This window comes from Pithys albifrons, chromosome 9 (genome assembly GCF_047495875.1).
Source record: "Pithys albifrons albifrons isolate INPA30051 chromosome 9, PitAlb_v1, whole genome shotgun sequence".
Classification (NCBI taxonomy): Eukaryota; Metazoa; Chordata; class Aves; order Passeriformes; family Thamnophilidae; genus Pithys; species Pithys albifrons.
The window spans coordinates 10,206,232-10,224,802 of NC_092466.1; the positions used below are offsets into that span (position 1 = coordinate 10,206,232).

At 37.4% G+C, this 18,571-nt stretch overlaps 1 protein-coding gene across 6 annotated transcripts in view; it reads left to right on the forward strand.

The window, feature by feature from the left end:
- Positions 1 to 18,571, forward strand: part of GPAM (glycerol-3-phosphate acyltransferase, mitochondrial) — a 49,078-nt gene that overhangs the window by 26,509 nt on the left and 3,998 nt on the right. For 5 of the 6 annotated variants that reach the window (XM_071563685.1, XM_071563683.1, XM_071563684.1 and 2 more), the window contains 16 exons: positions 324 to 437; positions 1,644 to 1,793; positions 2,626 to 2,722; positions 3,698 to 3,834; positions 5,105 to 5,204; positions 5,890 to 6,102; positions 6,499 to 6,612; positions 8,601 to 8,686; positions 9,711 to 9,826; positions 10,623 to 10,693; positions 11,803 to 12,067; positions 12,562 to 12,704; positions 13,987 to 14,064; positions 16,753 to 16,893; positions 17,702 to 17,891; positions 18,001 to 18,059. In XM_071563685.1, coding sequence (XP_071419786.1) covers positions 324 to 437; positions 1,644 to 1,793; positions 2,626 to 2,722; positions 3,698 to 3,834; positions 5,105 to 5,204; positions 5,890 to 6,102; positions 6,499 to 6,612; positions 8,601 to 8,686; positions 9,711 to 9,826; positions 10,623 to 10,693; positions 11,803 to 12,067; positions 12,562 to 12,704; positions 13,987 to 14,064; positions 16,753 to 16,893; positions 17,702 to 17,891; positions 18,001 to 18,059 — 2,074 coding nt within the window. The remainder of the gene's footprint in view (positions 1 to 323; positions 438 to 1,643; positions 1,794 to 2,625; positions 2,723 to 3,697; positions 3,835 to 5,104; positions 5,205 to 5,889; positions 6,103 to 6,498; positions 6,613 to 8,600; positions 8,687 to 9,710; positions 9,827 to 10,622; positions 10,694 to 11,802; positions 12,068 to 12,561; positions 12,705 to 13,986; positions 14,065 to 16,752; positions 16,894 to 17,701; positions 17,892 to 18,000; positions 18,060 to 18,571) is intronic. The other variant, XM_071563687.1, reaches the window with a different exon arrangement.

Here is an 18,571-nt window from a genome sequence, read left to right on the forward strand (position 1 = left end):
TTTCAGCGGACAGACAGAATGTATAGGCTGGTTTGCTTGGTGCTTTCCTCTGATATCATGGATGTTTTAAGGCCAGTATCACCCTGAATTGAAGTGATGCAGACCCCAGTTGTCTTGGGTATTTTGTGCTATGCGTCAGTTACTTCATCTATAACATGAATATATTGGCAGTTTACTAGAAGATAAAGAGGCTTTTAGGCAGCTGTTCATAAAACTTTACTTACTTTTGCTATCTAATTGCATTTTTAGGTGTTTTTAGTGCTACTTTTTTTGTCAGTGAAATATTTGAGGATCACACTGAAATACCCTTTTCGTTTTTGTAGGTACAGAGGGTGGCTTGCAAGACGGTTTTGCTATGTCCTTTTTGTGCAAGAGAGGGATGTTCATAAGGGTATGTTTGCCAAGAACCTGACAGAAAATGTGCTGAATAACAGCAGGTAAGAAAATGCAAGATAAACTATTTTTTGAATTGCTAGTACATAGGATTTAAGATTTTGGAAACTGCAAGTTTTGAAAATCAGACTATTTAAAATACAGTAAAATACAGTGCCTTTAGCACAGCCTTTCGGGATTGTAGCTTGCAATTTCTGTTTGCATAGTAGAAGAGGCAAGTTTAAGAAATACAAGTCTCCAAATGAATGATGCCTAGTGGGGGAACACCAGACAATACACAGAAAAATAGTGAAGCTCTTCAAACTTCAGTTTATCTAATTCATGTAAATCATTACCACCAAAGTCATACTACAATCATCAGAAATTGTCAGTGTTTCAGAAATAATAGGAAAGTAGCATTTTGGAGTACCCTGAGTGTAAATGAGGAGCGCGAGCCAAAAATAGGAAAAGGCTGTATAATGAAATACCCTCCCCTTACTTTGAGGAGCTTGTTTTCTGTTTTATAAACTGCATTTTAAATGGCATATTGAGCCCCTGGTTAGCTGTTAAGGTATCAGTTTTCCCCTGGACGCAAAGAAATTCAACCATATGCTCCCTCCTTGAGTCTGCTTTTGCCAGAGGGCATGCACTGCCTACATTAACATTCCTAATTCTCCTGAAATTTTAATGTTTTAGTCCCATCTGAAGATTATGGTGTTGCTTTTAAAAAGTAAAGCACACGGCATTGTGCCATAGTTATGGTGTATTAAAACACTTAATCTCATTTAGGTGTGTTTCAAATGGGAAAAATAACCTTTATAAAATTTTGTCACACTTTTAAAACTGATAATTCAATTTAAAATGATAATTTCAAGGGGAAAATTACAGTAGAAGTTGAAAATAGTAACTGCATAAATCTGCCTAATGAGGTAATGGAACTGCTATGGCAGAAGAAAGAAAATATTAACGAAGATGAGATTTCATGTGATTTTTCCCTGGATTTTTAACCTTATTAGCCATTTATGAAAATTGACAGTCACTTAGTACCTGTGATCTGCGTACATACTGTTTTATATGGTCAACTTTTAGTGTATTCAACCATCAACTGCCTTTTAAATCAGACTTTATAAAACCATTGAATTAGATTTAGTGCATTTGGAGTATTTTATTATATTTGCAAGTTACTCCTGTAGGAATGCATAGCTGCTGATTCCCAGCAGTTGTTATGTGTTGGACTCTTCTATCTCATACATTTTACTTTTTAATGTTAGAGTCCAGAAGGCCATTGTAGATGAAGCTTCTGAACCAAGTGCTCCAGGTAGTTTTGCTCAAACAGATCCTAAAGCTATCAACAAAGTGAAGAAGAAAGCGAGGAAAATTCTCCAAGAAATGGTAGCAAATGTGTCACCTGCTTTAATCAGGTAAGAAAAATGTCTCATTCTGAGTGGGTGGAAGGATGGAAAAGCTCTTTATAATACCAACAGAGCTTGTAACATATGATGCATAAATAGTAATTGTTCTAAAAATAATACATTATTCATAAACTCCCTTTTTAATATTAGCTAACAAAATAGGAGTTATTAGATTTTCCAGATGCAGCAGAAACCCCTCTGCCTTTCCAAGGGGTAAATGTTACAAGATTAAATACAAACTTTTTTTTCCTCCCCAAATTAGGTTTGGTGCTAATCCTTAGAGCAATATTGGCATCATTTCACTCTCATATAGGCAAGAGCATCTTTTTGCAGCATCATAGACTGTGAGAGATGTTTTATCCAGTAGCCTGTTCAATATTCTAATCTGTAGTTATAAATATCTCAGAGAGTGCCTTATTTTAGGTAAAATCTTCTACTATGGTGCCTACCTTTACAACTAAGCATGAATTTGTCTCTGTCATTTTCCTAGTTTATCAACATTTATTGCAAATTCTTTAACTATTTTAAGTTCTCTCAGGAGGCCAGATAAAGGCTGTCACCTAAGATGCCACCTAAGTAGCTTAGTTACTACAGCTGATCACAGGAACCTCTGTGAACTTTCCTCATTGGCAGAGGTCCTACTCTTTGAACAGGTTTCACTGAGGCTGACGCAACATTTGTGTCATAACTGGAGGAGGCTAAAATGTGGTTACTGACCATAGGCAAAAACTTGGATTTTACAGTAATTTTGTTTGAATATGAAGTGATCAGATTTTATGGCAATATAACAGAGAGGCAGAAAGGAATGACGCTTTTTGGGTTGTGTTTGTTCTTCCTTTAGGCTGACTGGCTGGGTGTTATTGAAGTTGTTTAACAGCTTTTTCTGGAATATCCAGATCCACAGAGGTCAAATAGAAATGGTCAAAGCAGCAACAGAGGTAAGGGAGGGCTGGAAAAAAATCTGATAGAGGGGATTTCTGATGTAGAGTCTGTGAATGTTTACAGCACTTTCTCTTTTTTATGAGAGTTTTGCTAAGTCTGTATGAAATGAGATTGTAGAAGGAACTCTTACATCTGTGAAATAGTGTTCTTAATTAAATACAATGCTCTTTGAGTTGTGTAACCTAAAAGATTATGTGAACTCTGGTTTTACCTTTGCCTCAGGATCAAATTTCAACTATCAGGCTGAATAATTATCTCAGATAACCTGCATCCAGCATTATTTCTCTTTTTATTTTGAGCTGATGCAACCAATACTCATTTAGTAGATCTATTTTGGATTTTTCACTTGTACCTTGATTTGGAATAAAAAACTTTTAGAAATAAACTTTTCCTATTTCTTACTGGAAGTGTGTTTACAAGTCTCTGATAGTCATTGAAATTGGTTAAACGAGCTCCTAAATTCTACCATTTTCTTTACACTCAAATGAATTGATTCTTTTTGCAGGATTTAACTTGGAAATACTGATTAGATAAATGATCAAACAAAACAGTTCCTATTATTTTCTATTGTTTTTTGATTGCAGCGTTTGGGACCCCCACTATTCATAGATCCTTGCTGATATATAACAGAAATATCAATACTTTTGGTGACACTGAAGATTTGTCCACAGCCCTTTAATTGTTTGCTTAATGTCTCAATACTGGTTCTGAAGAAACTGGAAGTATTGTTAATGTGATGCATGCAACTGAAAACTGCAGTCCATAAAAATTAAGTACAGTTTTCTAAAAAGGTCTCGTCGCAGATGAAGGAAAACCGGAAGTAAACAAACTCTGTGATGGTAACTGGAAAACACCATCAGTTCTGATAAGATGATGCTAGGAATCTCAACGAAGGATTTTAGGAAAGGAGTAATGTTCTATGTTTCTTACCAACTACCTTCTCTCTTTTTTTCCTTCTCTCCCCATCATAGATGAATTTGCCTCTCATCTTTTTGCCTGTTCACAAATCCCACATCGACTACCTGCTTCTTACATTCATTCTCTTCTGCCATAACATCAAAGCACCCTACATTGCTGCAGGGAACAATCTCAACATCCCTATCTTCAGGTAATAATAACCTCTTCTTATTTGAAAAAGATTGAGGTGGCCGGATCTGACCATACTGTCTTATGTCCATGTGTAAAAATACACGAGTATTACTCTCAGAGAGAGAGCATCCTTCTGGAAGCTCTGGCATAACCTAAATAGGGTAAGGAAGGATAGTCCTTCCTTCTAGAAGACTCAAAGTGGGTAGATGACTAGGAAAAGAGGAGTATGTGAAAAAGTGTTGTGAATGAACAGCACTTCTTCATGAAATTTAGTGAGCTTTCTAATGGGCAGTAACGGTACTGGGTGAATAATACTTTATGGGAAAGTACTCCAGTGTAGTCTGTGTTTAAAATATGTTCCTGGTGGCTGAAGAACCAAAGGTCTTTTGGGTAATGTTTTGCCATTGAGAAAGAATTTGGGCATAACTGACTTCTAAAAAGCCACTGGTTATTCAAGGAAATCATACCTTGACTTCAAGGATACTTTGCACCAGTAGGTGCTGGTCTGTGATAATCCTGGTGAGAAAGGCATTCAGGCTCTATAAATTATCAATTAAAATGTCACTTATTAGGGTCAGTAGTATAAGGAAAGAGAGATTAGCACAGATAATCTAATACCCCATTAAGCACTGAGAGCTCTTGAGTTCTGCAGCATTCAGCTGTGCTCTGATCCACACAGCTGTGCAGATTCTTTCTGTGGAAAGGGTTATCCCATTGTGGTCCTTTGAGCTGGTATAGGATTTTCTTGCAAGAAAACAGCCCTATTCATCGTTTCTTCTGCCAAGAAGAAAGGATGTTCTCATGAGAGCTTCTTGCTGTACTGTGAGATAAAGGCAAGACCATGCAGGTGCTGTCATTGCTGGTGCCAGTGGGAGCTGCGTGCAGATTGCTCTGTTAAAATCAGCTGGCTGAGCTGATCCTGCAGCCCAGGGATATGTGCAGCACAACATGGGCATGAAGGTGCTGTTGGTGCAGCACAGCACAGATTCAGGCCAGCTCAGGTTGACTGTTACGTGGATCACCAGCATCTCAGTGTACAAGAGTTTCCAGAAAGTGGTCTGTCAAGGGAGTGAAATGGAGCAAGATGGTATAGAGAAGCCTGTTTCATAAGCTAAAAAGAGAAGTACTTGTGTGGTCCCATCATGTGCAAGTAGTGTAGTACAGTTTTAGTCTGTGAGAATTTTCAGCCATTTAGTCTGTGAGAATTTCAGTTGCTGTGTTGTGCTAGGATTTTGTGTAGTAGCTTCCTGCAAGTAACATCAATAGTATAATCCTTCTGTATTATGCAGCACACTGATCCGCAAGCTGGGAGGGTTTTTCATTCGTCGGAAGTTGGATCAGAGTCCTGATGGTCGTAAGGACTTCCTCTACAGAGCTTTGCTCTATGTGGTATGTATTTCTTCTTGTCTTCTCTGTAGGCAGCAGTTCAATTGGGTGCAAGCAGGAAAGCAAGTTCTGTTTGGGGATGTCTTTTGAATTTGTCTTCAGTTTCATGTTGCAAAAAGGGGATTAATTTTTGTATGACCTCCTGAATTTATGAAATTAAAAGGAAATTGAATGCTCAGCCCCTTTGAGGATGAGATTTCTACCTTGCATAGTCCTTACTAAAGTATGGAACTGATGCTCCCTGAATTAATGTTAAGCTTTGTTTCTCTGGTGTGTTTTGTTCTGAGACATAACTACACTGATTCTGTTAACATAATGGAAGTCTCTGTTTATGATGGGTTGATGTAATTCTTTGTGCTGTTCACAATAATAGCTGCATTTGCATCTTGGAAGATGGGATATACTGAAGAACCAGAAGGAGATGAATGGGAATTGACTAGATCAGCTGTTGCTAGAGATACTCTTTTAACAAAAGTCATTCTGCTGCATGTATATTCATGCAAATTTAGTTGCAGATTGGTCTGGGTTTATGTCAAGCATTAATTATTTCAGGGTTTTTTCAGAAGTATTCATGCCAGCTCATGATTTTCTGATGTTTTTAAAAGGAAATGGTTGCTGACAGTGTATTTGAAATGGGAATTTACCAATATAATTAATTTTTTCTCTTTTCCAATATTTTTGTATTCAGCACATAGAAGAATTGTTGAGACAGCAGCAGTTTTTAGAAATATTCTTGGAAGGCACACGATCTCGAAGTGGAAAGACATCTACCCCTAGAGCAGGTCTTTTATCTGTGGTGGTGGATGCTCTCTTCTCAAATGCGACTCCTGATGTCCTAATTATACCTGTGGGAATCTCCTATGATCGCATAATTGAAGGTCACTATAACAGTGAACAGCTGGTAAGAGCAATTGAACAACTTGTTTTGCCCAGGGGATTTTCTGCTGATGTGCAGGGAAATCTTACACAGTTAAATGATGTCCTGTCACAGCTACTCGGGGTTAGTGTTGAAGAGTGTAGAGCCATTAATTGCAAATCCTCTCTCATAGTGAGGGCTGAGGTATGGGTGGCCGGCTTCTATGTGTGACATAACAAATAAGAGGATCATGATATCACAAATAATATGTTCAAGTGGATCTCTATGGAGAAAAATAATTACCTAAATTTACTTTAAAGTTATGTGGTGTGTCAAAAGCTTTGGCCTTGTTCTATCTGCTGTTACATGCATTTTAATTTTCAACATGACCTTTTAATTGCAAAGTGGAAAAAAACTAAAACCACTCCCTCTGTTTTCTAGGGCAAGCCTAAGAAAAATGAAAGTCTTTGGAGTATAGCTAGAGGAGTCTTCCGAATGCTGCGGAAGAATTACGGATGTGTCAGAGTAGATTTTGCACAACCATTTTCCTTAAAAGTAAGTTTGGTATCTTGAAGAGCCTTTTGAAAGTTTGACATTTTTGATACTTCAATAGTGGGATACATTCATTTTGATTTTCTTTTTGTGGGTTGTCACCACTAGCATTACCTGCAGAAGTCCATTCTGGTAGGACAAAGTATCCCTGTTTTGAGGAATGTGTGAGTCTCTGGACACATTTGTGTTAAGCTGAAATAGTCTCAAAGCTGATATGAAGGGTTATGTTAGTTTTGAAATGGTGTAAGTATTCTAACTGGGGTTCTTTGTTTGTTTAGCAAACAATCTTTGAAATCATCCTTGAACCATGTAGTAATTCTTTATATTGTATAAGCATTGGGAATTGAAGGAAACTGAATAGTGTTTTCCAGTTTAAGTAATTTAATGGCATGTGGTCTTTTTGAGGAAGGGCATTTATCTCGCTGGATTTTTGAATTTGCCAAGCAAATTAGTAGCTGTAAAAGTGTCAATGTATAGTATATCATAAAAAGCTGTATATTCTTTGAAAGTCATTCTTTGTTATTAGTTCCCATAAGTATTCACAGTATTTACCTACAGTACTTCACCGAATACTGTTGTCCAGCTTCTCACAGAGTAAAGTGGTGTGGTAATATCTGCCTTCACTCTTTAAGTCTTCCCTGATCTCTTTGCAGAATCTGCTGGTACTATACTTATCTGCATTTCACTAATCTGTATTCTGCCACAGGATACTTTATTTTTAGTGTGACTTTAATAAGATTAACTACTGCAGCAGCAACCTACTAGGACATTATTCAAATTAATTAGGTGTTCCTTTTTCTGCTCTACTTCTCGCAGAAAAGCAGTAGGTTGGAGAGCTTTGGAGGGTTCAGTTACCACAGCATGAAATTATTGTCTCCGTCTGCACTGCATTATAATTAGTGTAGTAGGGAAAGATACTAATTCACTTCCAAAGGAGGAGGCTTGGGCTATTCTTGGTAGGGAGTTAACAATTCGTCTTGGATCATTGTAAGGAAAAGAAGGTTATCTGCCCTCTTAATCTAGAGAGATGTTAATCAGTCTGTACCTTCCCAGCAACCTCTGTCAGGTCTCATTTGTATGTGTATACCTTATTATACTCCAGAAAGGTGATAAATGACATAAATCATTTAAGTAAGCCTTAACTAGAATTTGCAGAAGTGTAACTGTAGTTATGTCCCTGCCGTTTTTTCTACAGCGGGTGAGCTTTAGGGTTAGTTTTGGGCATCTGCAGTTGTGTGAGCGCAGGCTTGAAAGAGGAGAGTGAGCTGGCTGTGAAAAGTCTTTTAAGCAGCTTTCCTGGGAGGGAACTGTTTTCCTGACCAGCAGGTTAAGTGGTTCTTTAGTTTTCCACTCTTTATAGAAACTGAAGGAACACAGAGTCCTCAAAACAGAGTAATGTAAATGCTAACCCATAAGGAGAGGCTTTTGAGAAATCTGGGATTCAAGAATTTCAAGCATGCAGTGCCCTGCCTGCTTCCTGAGTGTTTTAGTTTGTGTCACTGCGAGGAGTCTTGGAAATGGAGTTTGTACACTAGTGTTTACCTATGGTGAAGTTCTCTGTCCTGGCATTTGAGGAAAGCAGCAGCAAGCAATAATCACTCCGCGTTGGTTCTGAATGGGTGTTAGGCTTTGCTCTTGCTCATGTTAATGAGACAGTTCTCATTAATTTAATCGTGGAGAAGCTTGTCTCAAAGGAGTTGTTCTCAGCAGGGTGCTGAGAAGGGTTATGTGTTGTTTTCATTGCAGCGTGTTTCATGAAGTAGAGATTCCTTGATGTGGGAAGTTTGCTTTTGCATAAAATAAAGTCAGGACTGAATAAACTGTTGAAAACTTTTGTTATCTCTGACCTTATTACTGCTTTTTTAGTGTGAGATATTTTTAATCACAGTTGCATTTTTGAATAATTGCCTTTTTTTTCCTATGGTAATATCAGTTGAATGCAAGAATAAGATGGAAAAAGTACAAAAAAATAACAAGTCTTCTTTTAACAGGAATATGTAAACAGCCAAAGCCAAAAACCTGTGCCTGCCCCTCTTTCTTTGGAACAAGCTTTGTTACCAGCTATACTTCCATCAAGGTAGAGATTTTTTTGGGTGTTGTTTAGAGGGAGGACAGGTTGGAATTTGTTTACTTAATTGTCTTTTTAGTGCTCTGCATTATATTCCAAGCTGTGCTTGAACTCCCCAAGGGTAATATAATTGTTTAGAGAAAAATGAAAAGCTTAGACAATTATAACTGCACAGTTTATTATAAGTTGCATTCTTTCTGATGAGCTCTGTTTAAATAAATTTGAGGGGACTTTTTAAATGTTTTTTTGTTTTTAGTTTTAGTGACTTCTCTTGGTTTAATTATAAATTTTACAGAATAACTTAATGAAAAAATGACATGCTTAATGAAAAGTGAAGAATTTGGGTTTTTTAAACCTCACAAACATTTCGCAAGGTTTTTGAAATAATTCCAAAGCAAATAGGACCTTGGAAATGAGTACCCCTTGCTCTCAAGGAGGTGACTTACTCAGAACTGTGAAACTGTTCTCAAGAGCTAGATCTGCATTTGTTACATAAATAAATGTTTTAGTTGAGGTCTTTGTTGGAGTTGTACAGACTTGTGTGCTCCTGATAGAGACAAAGTTGGTCATTTACCTTTGGAAAGTTGTGGGTCCATACAAAGGAATATTTCTAGTTTGTAGAGAGACTGGGCTCTATCTGCCTTTTAGGCAGATTTCATTATTCTACTATTGTCCATACTTACTGAAAGGAAAAGAGCTGTGGGGTGCAATTGGTTTACAGCAAAGTCATGAACAAAGTTCAAACAAACAAACAAAGTTGCAATTTTTCTTTTGGTAGTCTTATCTTAGACTGTTGTTTAGTGGGAAGAAATAATCTTTAAAAGTTGGTAGAGCTTTTTACAGGTAACATTTTTCTGCCTTGCCAAGCTGCAGTGGTGTTTTGCACTGTCTTTCAGTTAGTGTATATAAAAAATACCAGTCTAGGTTATTCTAGATCAAAATCTAAATGTCATAAATCAAAATCTAAATGTCTTAAATCAATATTTTGATCAAAATCCAAATGTCATAATGTTAATTTTTATTCTGTGTTCAGACCTAATGATGCTGTGGATGAAGGTGCAGAGGCCTCGCTGTCCAACTCCAGGGATATCACCAGCGAACCCTTCAGAAGAGAGCTGATAGCCAACTTGGCTGAGCATATTTTGTTCAGTAAGTGTTACGAGTTATCGCTGCCACAGAATCATAGAATGGTTTGGGTAAAAAAGGACCCGAAAGGTTATCCAGTTCCAGCCCCCACTACCATGGGCAGGGACACCTTTCACTAGATCAGGTTGTTACCAGCTACCTGTTTTATGTTGCTCACTGAACAAATTTGCCATACTCCTATTTCTCTCCATTCAGATGGATGCTTCATGATTTTATAGGCTTTCTTGAATTTCCTCCACCCTTTGCCTCCCTCTCTCCTTTTCAAAGTTTATTAACTCTTTTTCTAATTCAGAACAAGCTTTTTGTTCTGTTTGTTTTAACTTTTGTATTGCTTAGACTAGTATACTAAACTTGCTGTACTCTGAAGTATTTGGTTGTCATATTACTACATTGATTTCTTGCCTTTCACGTAAGAAGTTACTGGAGTGTCTGAATGTCATTTTTTCGAGATCTTACTTGCATGAACTCATCTAGCTGCATAGGCCAGTGTTGCCAGGTTTTATAGGTTATGTGGTGTATGCTTCAGTCAGTAGATCTGTGATTTGTGGTATAAGAAATTCATACAAAATGGTACTTAGTTTAGTAAACATTTAAGCTTTATTTGGCCGTCTTAGTTCAAGTTACTTTGATTGCTTAAATATTGTTACTATATAGACATAATAAACTTTGCATTTCATTCAGTAGGTACAGTTCTGTGCCAGTATAACTGTTAATATCACTATTTTTAAATAATAGGCACTCTTGTAGTGATGTTCTGAGTGTTTCAGGTGCTTAACAAGTTTATCTTGTTTACCTCTAGCTGCTAACAAGTCCTGTGCTGTGATGTCTACCCACATTGTTGCCTGTTTACTGCTGTACAGACACAGGCAGGTAAGGCATCTGTGCTGCTTAAATAGTCAGACATTATTTTGGCCCTGTTAACTTAAAAAGCCCCAAAAGAGTGCATTTTACTTTTGCATGATACTGAAAAGAAGAAAGATGCATTTAAATTAAGTGGATTTGAGGTAGTCTGAGTGCAAATATTTTATTCAGCAGTGGGTGCTTGAGAACAAGCCATTATTGATGGGATGATAATAAATGCTCATATGGAAATAGTTCTTTGTAATTAAAAAAAACAATATACTTTTTTTAAGAATACATGGGTCTGATTTATTGCTTTAAGATTGTTTTTTAGATCTCAAAACATATTCACTGTTGAATACACTACAGACTCTTACATTAATTTTGAATTAGCTTTGCTCTTCCTCGGTACTAAAATATTGTATCACAAAGGCAGAAGGATATGACTCTTTAACTGAAATCTGTGCATGGGGCTTGGAAGAATTTTTTTGTCTCCTGTAAGTGTGTTTTGCATTTTTTCCAAAAATCTTTCTTCCTCTAGTCTGAAGCATGCATTGCACATAAATTGAGAACAAATTGAAAAATATCAATCTGATATGTAGTCTTGCTTGTTCAGGAAGTATCACCATTCCTATCAGTGCAGTCTTTCCAATTTCCTGAAATAATGGAATCAAAGAAGCATTTTACAATGTGATCTGAAGCCATCGTGACAGAAACAAGAAAATGAAGTGCTTGAGTAAAGGCTTTTCTTCATGTTCCAAATCAATGGAACAATTCTGTTGATTGCAATACTCCCAGATAATTCATCATTTACTTTATAGCATAGGTAATGGAAATACAATTTCTCTGACATGTTCTTGAAAAGAACTCAGGTCTCTGCAGACTGTGAAATAAAGCCAGAAGCGAACAAAAATCTTGCATTGCCCAAGGGTTGCATAGCTTTAAAATATAAGGGCATGTAATTCAAAACAGGTGGACTACTTCAGTAAAATCTCAGTGAAAATCAGTTTTTCTGTTATGTCTGCTATGCTTTGGGTTATTAAAAGTTAGTGTATAGTTTATGTGTTTGCTGTGTGGTTCACAGAAAGACTCCTGTGCAGAGCAGTAGTTTCACTGTGTGATTCTGTTTTTATTTCTAGGGAACTGATCTCTCCAGGTTGGTAGAAGATTTCTTCTCCATGAAGGAGGAGGTCTTGGCCCGTGACTTTGACTTGGGATTTTCAGGGAACTCAGATGATGTTGTCATGCATGCCATCCACTTGTTGGGGAACTGTGTAAATATCACAAACACTAGCAGAAACAATGAGTTCTTCGTCACTCCCAGCATAACGATACCTGCTGTCTTTGAACTCAACTTCTACAGCAATGGAATACTTCATGTGTTCATTAAAGAGGCTGTTATTGGTATGTTTTGGGGTTTACCAAGGAAAGACTTTGTTGTAACCCGTGAATTCAAAGTATCTGCACAAAAAACCTCATCAGATTTTCATGTTCTTTACTTTTTTTTCTTCTCCTTGCTTCAGCCCATGTTTGCCCTAACAAGCCATTTTAAAGTAAAAACTTCCATTTTGTTTTGTGAAAAGTTTCCACTTTTTTCCCCTCATCCTTCATTTTTCTTGGAAGTATTTGTGTATTGGTCACTGCCATAGGCAGGACACTGTCAGAGTTCTGAGCCAACGTGGCAAAACCTGTGCATTGATGAGCAGCGTTTTAATGAGGTTCTGGGTTGATCTGATACTACTGGACACAAAATAGTCGAGAATTCTGTCTTTATTCTTGACTTGAATGTGTCATATTTGGCTGCTTTTAGGCCTAGAAATAGACAAAACAAAAGTTTGATGTTTCCTTTGCTTATAAAACTCTTGGGAAATTGAATTTTACTTCTGTTTCTGCTCTAGCCTGCAGCCTTCATGCGGTTCAGAGTAGGAGATGCAGAAATGGTACCAATAGTGCTTCTCCCAGTTTGATTAGTCAAGAACACCTGGTCCGGAAAGCTGCCAGCCTGTGTTACTTGCTTTCTAATGAATTTACAGTATCCTTGGTAAGTAACTGCATTAATTCTCCAGGTGTCAAATTTGTGTTCTGCTTTTTACTTTTAAATTAGCTGATGCTTTTTCCAAGTGTCACAGTTCTGATCTGTTCATGGTCGTGGTATTGAGGGTTACACGCTGAGTGCCAGCTCCTTGTCGTGCCAGTGCTGCAGTGGGTGGTGCTGGGCTGAGCCTGCAGCTTGGCCTTTCCTGAGAAAGAAAAGCTGCTCTCTCAGCTTCCCACAACTCGAGGTGGCCTTCTTAGTGCCCCCTAGCAGATTTGTCACTGACATCATTAGACCATCACAGCTGTTTTTGCATCTGCCTAAACTTGTTTTTTAACCTAAACAAAGACAAGGCTTTGAGAGTACCTAGCTCCTGTGAGTTTGCATAGATGATTGAAATTATGTTGGGGACTAAGGCTCCTTATTCTAAAGATATTCCTTATTTGCATAGGAGTGCAACAGTCACAGTGTGCCACACCTAGTACTTAGTGGCAATTTTAAACATGGCCTAAATTCAGTTTTTGTTGTGTTACAAAACACTGAAGAGAGCTGATGTTATCTCAGTTTTTCAGAGGCTGTGTACTTTGAACTTTTAAGTTCTAGGGTTTTTTCCTCATGTGTAGAAGTTACTTAAAGTTCTAGAGATTTTGAATTAGTTCTTAAATTTGTACTCATTTTATTTGACTTGTGCCTTTTTTACTGAAGCAGAAGCCAAATCTGCTGGTTTTGTCTGGGCAGTAATGTTAGGTCAAATGGGGTTCTTTAGTAATATTATACTTTTGCTTTCAGAGTTAATAATTGTTTGTTATCACGAAGAAAATATTTCCTGCATGATTATAAACAGTGTAAAAGAGGTTGGCTTTTTTTTATTCAGTTTCAAAACACAAGGGAATTTCTTAAAAGTGTACTTTTCTTTAAATTCCAAATAAATCACTGTTTGAGTCTCAATAACTTTAGTTTTATGATGGTCTTATTCCAGAATTGTTTACAAACAAAAATTCGGGTAGAGGTGATTAAAAGGGGAGAATATTTATTGTGGCTTTCTACCAGTGGTAATGCATTTCTTAAAAAGTCTTGGACATGTTTTAAAGATCTTATTTCACTGTGATTATTTTAATGTCTGCCAGGATAAACATAGGAGGAGTGCTTTGGGATTATGCTGATAAAAGTTTAACAACTTGTGTGAAAGGAATAATACTGCTGTATCTAAAACTGAACAGGAAATGGTGTTGCTATAATGGGGATAATGGCTGTGGTTTTTACATTGCATTTCTTTCATGTTGTGCAGCCCTGCCAGGTGATCTATCAAGTCTGCCATGAGTCTGTGGAAAGGCTGATACAATATGGCATTCTTCTGGTGGCCGAGGTAAAGTGGTAGAGATACTGTACAAGCAGTACACTATATGATTGGTAGTTTATGCTTCTTAGTTGTGAGACTTGTTCTAAATGCAGGTTGTTAATGAAAGCTTGTAACAACACGTCCAGGAGTGAGACTACTTTGTTCCTCTGTCTGTAAGCGTCAGACATTTGGGCTTGACGACTCTGTAATTTTGTTGTACCAATAAGCCTGCTAAGGTAGACACACATTTTTGTACTGTCCTGTGAAATTGGAATTTAATTTAATATTGGAGCTCTTTCAGTTGTAGTGTAGCTGCATGGATGTTTATGTTCTGATCTACAGGAATCAGGAGTCCAGATCTTTTGTCATTCTTCTATTCCTTTGCTTTGATCTTGGACGTACTGTAAAACCTCCTCAGCTGGCACAGGTTGCAGTTTCAGGGCTGTAGGGGAGTCACTGTGTGGTGCCATCTGCCAGAGGTATATACTGTAAAGAAAACCTCAGGAGCAGAGGTAGCTGATTCAGCATATCTTTGCTTCTCAGACATTTTGTGCACTGTAAACAAACCTTGGCACCCAGCAGGAATCAAGAAAATGCAAAGAGCATCAGGAAAAGGAGTTACATATTTTGTTGCTTTCTACTTGCAGCTCTTCAGTCTCAAAGAGCTGCTTTTGGTGTATTTGTTAATGGCCACTGCTTCACTGTAATCACACTGCGTAACTTTCATAGAATCATAGAATCGATTGGGTTGGAAAAGACCTCCGAGATCAACAAGTCCAACCCTTGGTCCAACTCCAGTCCCTTTACCAGATCATGGCACTCAGTGCCACGTCCAATCTCAGTTTAAAAGCCTCCAGGGATGGGGAATCCACCCCCTCTCTGGACAGGCCATTCCAGTGCCTGAGCACTCTCTCTGGAAAGAATTTTTTTCTGATACATACTTCCATTTTTAATATTTGTTACCATAGGTATCATTTACTTGATATACTTGAATATTAAACATTCTCCTTCTTTGGAATTACTGCTGCTTTCTTTTTACCTAACTACTCATGTGTCGTCATGCATTAGATTAATCAGAAAACCAATGCTAATCAGAATATTAGGAAGAAACCTGTGTTCCATACCTGGGGACAGATGAGGAAAATATGTGTGGACAGCAGTAGATATGCCCAAGCTGCATATCTCAAGCATGAAATTGGCCCTGAGGGTTCTTCTATAAGTTTTGGTTGTTGAGTCTGATACTTTGCTCTTTATAGCTGTGTTACCTATTAGGCAGTATAGAAATAGTAGTATAGAAATACTTGTCTGTGATGTCTGAAACAAACCACCAGTGCAACGTTTGATTGCTGAAAAATGAGATATATTCCATCATTAAAATTTCTAAACTTGGAAAACCTTTGCACCTGCTTTTAAAATGTTAAAAAATTGCATAATCAGTGCTAACAGTGTAAGTATGGTTGTTCCAGGACTTCAGAGAGGTTGGCAATGCTTGTAGGGTTTTCACAGCCTGTTCTTTAAGAAAGGTGGATAGCTTCTGTCCCTTGTAATGATTTCAGTTTACTGCTGACATTAACAATCAATTTCCCATTAAATTGAGCCTGATTGATCCCTTTTTTTAAAAAAAAAGTCTTTTCCTATCATTCTAGTGTTTACTTCAAAAACTAGAAAATAATCCTAACACATAGTGATCTCTTTGGTACATCCTTAAAGTTGTTTTATGACCTTTGCATTATTTAAAATAGAATATTTTATCAGACATTGGAAGGATGTCATTCTTCTTTTGCTACAGAGGCCTTTTTCTTTCTCATGAATATTACGACAGTAATCACATGAACAAGGTGTCTGTTTATCTATTTAGTTCTAATCCTTCCTGATTTCCATTTCTACATGGAATAAAGATATAGGGTATTTTCTTATTGACTTAGCAATGCTGATCTTTGAAAAAAAATCTTCCTATTCTGCTGCTTTAAGCAAAACAGATAATGTTGAGTGATTGACACTAAGGCTTCCCTCATTCTTCTGAGTGTGTGTTTAATATCTCTAAAACTCATTTCTAAAGATGCATTGTTGAAATTGAATGTTGCATCAGACTTTTCCTTGGTCAGGTGGAGTATTTCTGTTGAACCTCATTTACTGTAGACCTGAACCTCTGACACATGTGCATCAATGTAATCAAGTTTTAAATAATTTGTGCCCTTCTTGATTAAAACTGGCTCATTCTGTTCCAACCCATATTTCACTTGAGGAGAAATGCAAGAAAAGCATCATGAGAGGCAATAAGTTACTACTTCCAAACAGCAACTTGTAGCATTCTGTGTTGAATTTTAAACTATTGCAATACAATTACACAGCATTTACTACTCTGTCTTTAAGGCAACTGCAGTACAGAGGTTGGCAACACCACAGCCAACCTCAACTGCCTATCCTAACACAGTTGAAAACACTTTCTTGGCAGGTGCTACTGAATGGCCTCTGGTAGGAAGAATCAGCAATGTTAGCAAAGATTTTAACTTTTATTTGACAGTGAAACTAAAGAAAAATCAGGTTTTTTCACCAAATGTCTTTTCTCAGTGCTGTCTATAATTGAGTCTCACTTGCTTCCATTAAATATTGGTTAACAAAAGACTGATTAAGTCAGATGTTATAAAATAAACCTTCTTGCTTGCCTGGATTTGGACTTTTTGCCTAATTACCACCTTGCCTTTCAAATTTAAGCAGGATGATCAGGAGGATGTTAGCCCCAGTCTTACAGAACAACAATGGAATAAAAAACTCCCTGAGCCATTGTCTTGGAGAAGTGACGAGGAAGATGAAGACAGTGATTTTGGAGAAGAGCAGAGGGATTGCTACCTGAAGGTAATATTTCTCTAAGGCTAATGACGTTGAGTTCTTGTGAGAGATGCAAACTACTTTGCTTGTTCATAATGGGTAATCGTAGGGATTTTTTGGTTGGTTATTTGGTTGGTTTTGTTTGTTCAGTTTTTTGTTTATTTGGGGGTTTTATTACTATTATTTTGTTGTTGGCTTGCAGTGTTAGTCTGTAGTACAGTCTAACTGTACAGTCAGTAAAATACCATTCTCTCCTCTCCACGAGATAAACAACTGAAGAAACATCAAATAATCTTTTAGGGAGGTAGAAGAGCAATGAGTAAAGTCATGAAAACTGATAAATACTCAAGTAGCTTAGTTTTATTCTTTACTGACCACATGCACTCTCTAAGTGGCACATTGAGCTCGTATTTATATTCAGCCTATGTTTCACTTCATAGATTGCTCATGTTCATTTTAGGTACATTACCAGTTTTGTCACAGAGCTGACACACTCTTTAGGATATCTACTTAACAATTGAAAACAGCTCTCCATCCCTATGAATGTATGTCAAGCCTTCTGTTGGCTGCAGAACAGTATGATGCCTTTAATTTTATCTTGGAAAAATAGTAAAACCCTGGTGGAGAAAAAATAGCACTGATCTGTTATGTGCAGTGCCTGTTTTGTCCCTTGTGGTAAACTGTTTTTTTGCTGTGCTTCCACAATGTGCTGTGCCCTCATGCTCCTTTTTGTACAGAGAATTGTTTTGGCTGCCATTTTGCCATGTTCTGTCTTGCAGGTCATTTCTTGTTTCTACTGGTCTCTGTCACTGAACTTTTTGTTGCCTTTCCTTAGGTGAGCCAATCTCAAGAGCACCAGCAGTACATCACTTTCCTGCAGAGGTTATTGGGACCTTTACTGGAAGCATATAGCTCTGCTGTCATCTTTGTGCACAATTTTAGTGGTCCCGTTTTAGAATCTGAATACATTCAAAAGCTGCACAGACACTTAATAAGCAGGACGGAGAGGAATGTTGCTGTATATGGTATGTTAAACTGGGTTTGGAACTGGATTTGATGAATTCTGTTTTTCTTACCACAAGGTAGCCCAAATTGAATTGCAGTTTGTTTAGCCCTGCGTTTTCTTTCTTGCAGCTGAGAGTGCTACCTACAGTCATGTGAAAAATGCAGTGAAAGTCTTCAAGGAAATTGGGGTAAGTGTTCAGAGCTCAAATCTGGTGACTCTTAAGTTTCATTTTAATAATGAGCACAATTTCGACATTTTAAAATATCTTTTTCGTGTCAGTTTAGAATCTGAGAATGTATGTGTGGAAATGTGTGGATTTTGAGCATTTTGGTTTCCTTTAAGCTCAGGGCTGTAAAAGAAAGAGCACAAGCTGCAGAAAAGGGCACTGCTTGGCCCTGGAAGACCTGTCTCGGTGTCTAAGTGACCAGAAATTTTTACTCACAGCAAATGAAGTTTCTTTGCCCTACTCTCTGTCCCTTTTGGACAATATTAAAAGGCTGAGATCATGTTCTGTGCTTAGTAACAGCTAAATCTAATTTTGAAGATGACTTAAAAGAAGTATTAGTTACTGAATTTTGGCTTAGCAGTGATTGATGCTCCAGCAGGATCATCCTTATAGACCTCCAGTATCCACCATGAGAATACAGGTGTTCTTTAAAATTCCATTTTGCACATTACCAGTAGCAATTTGAATTTTAA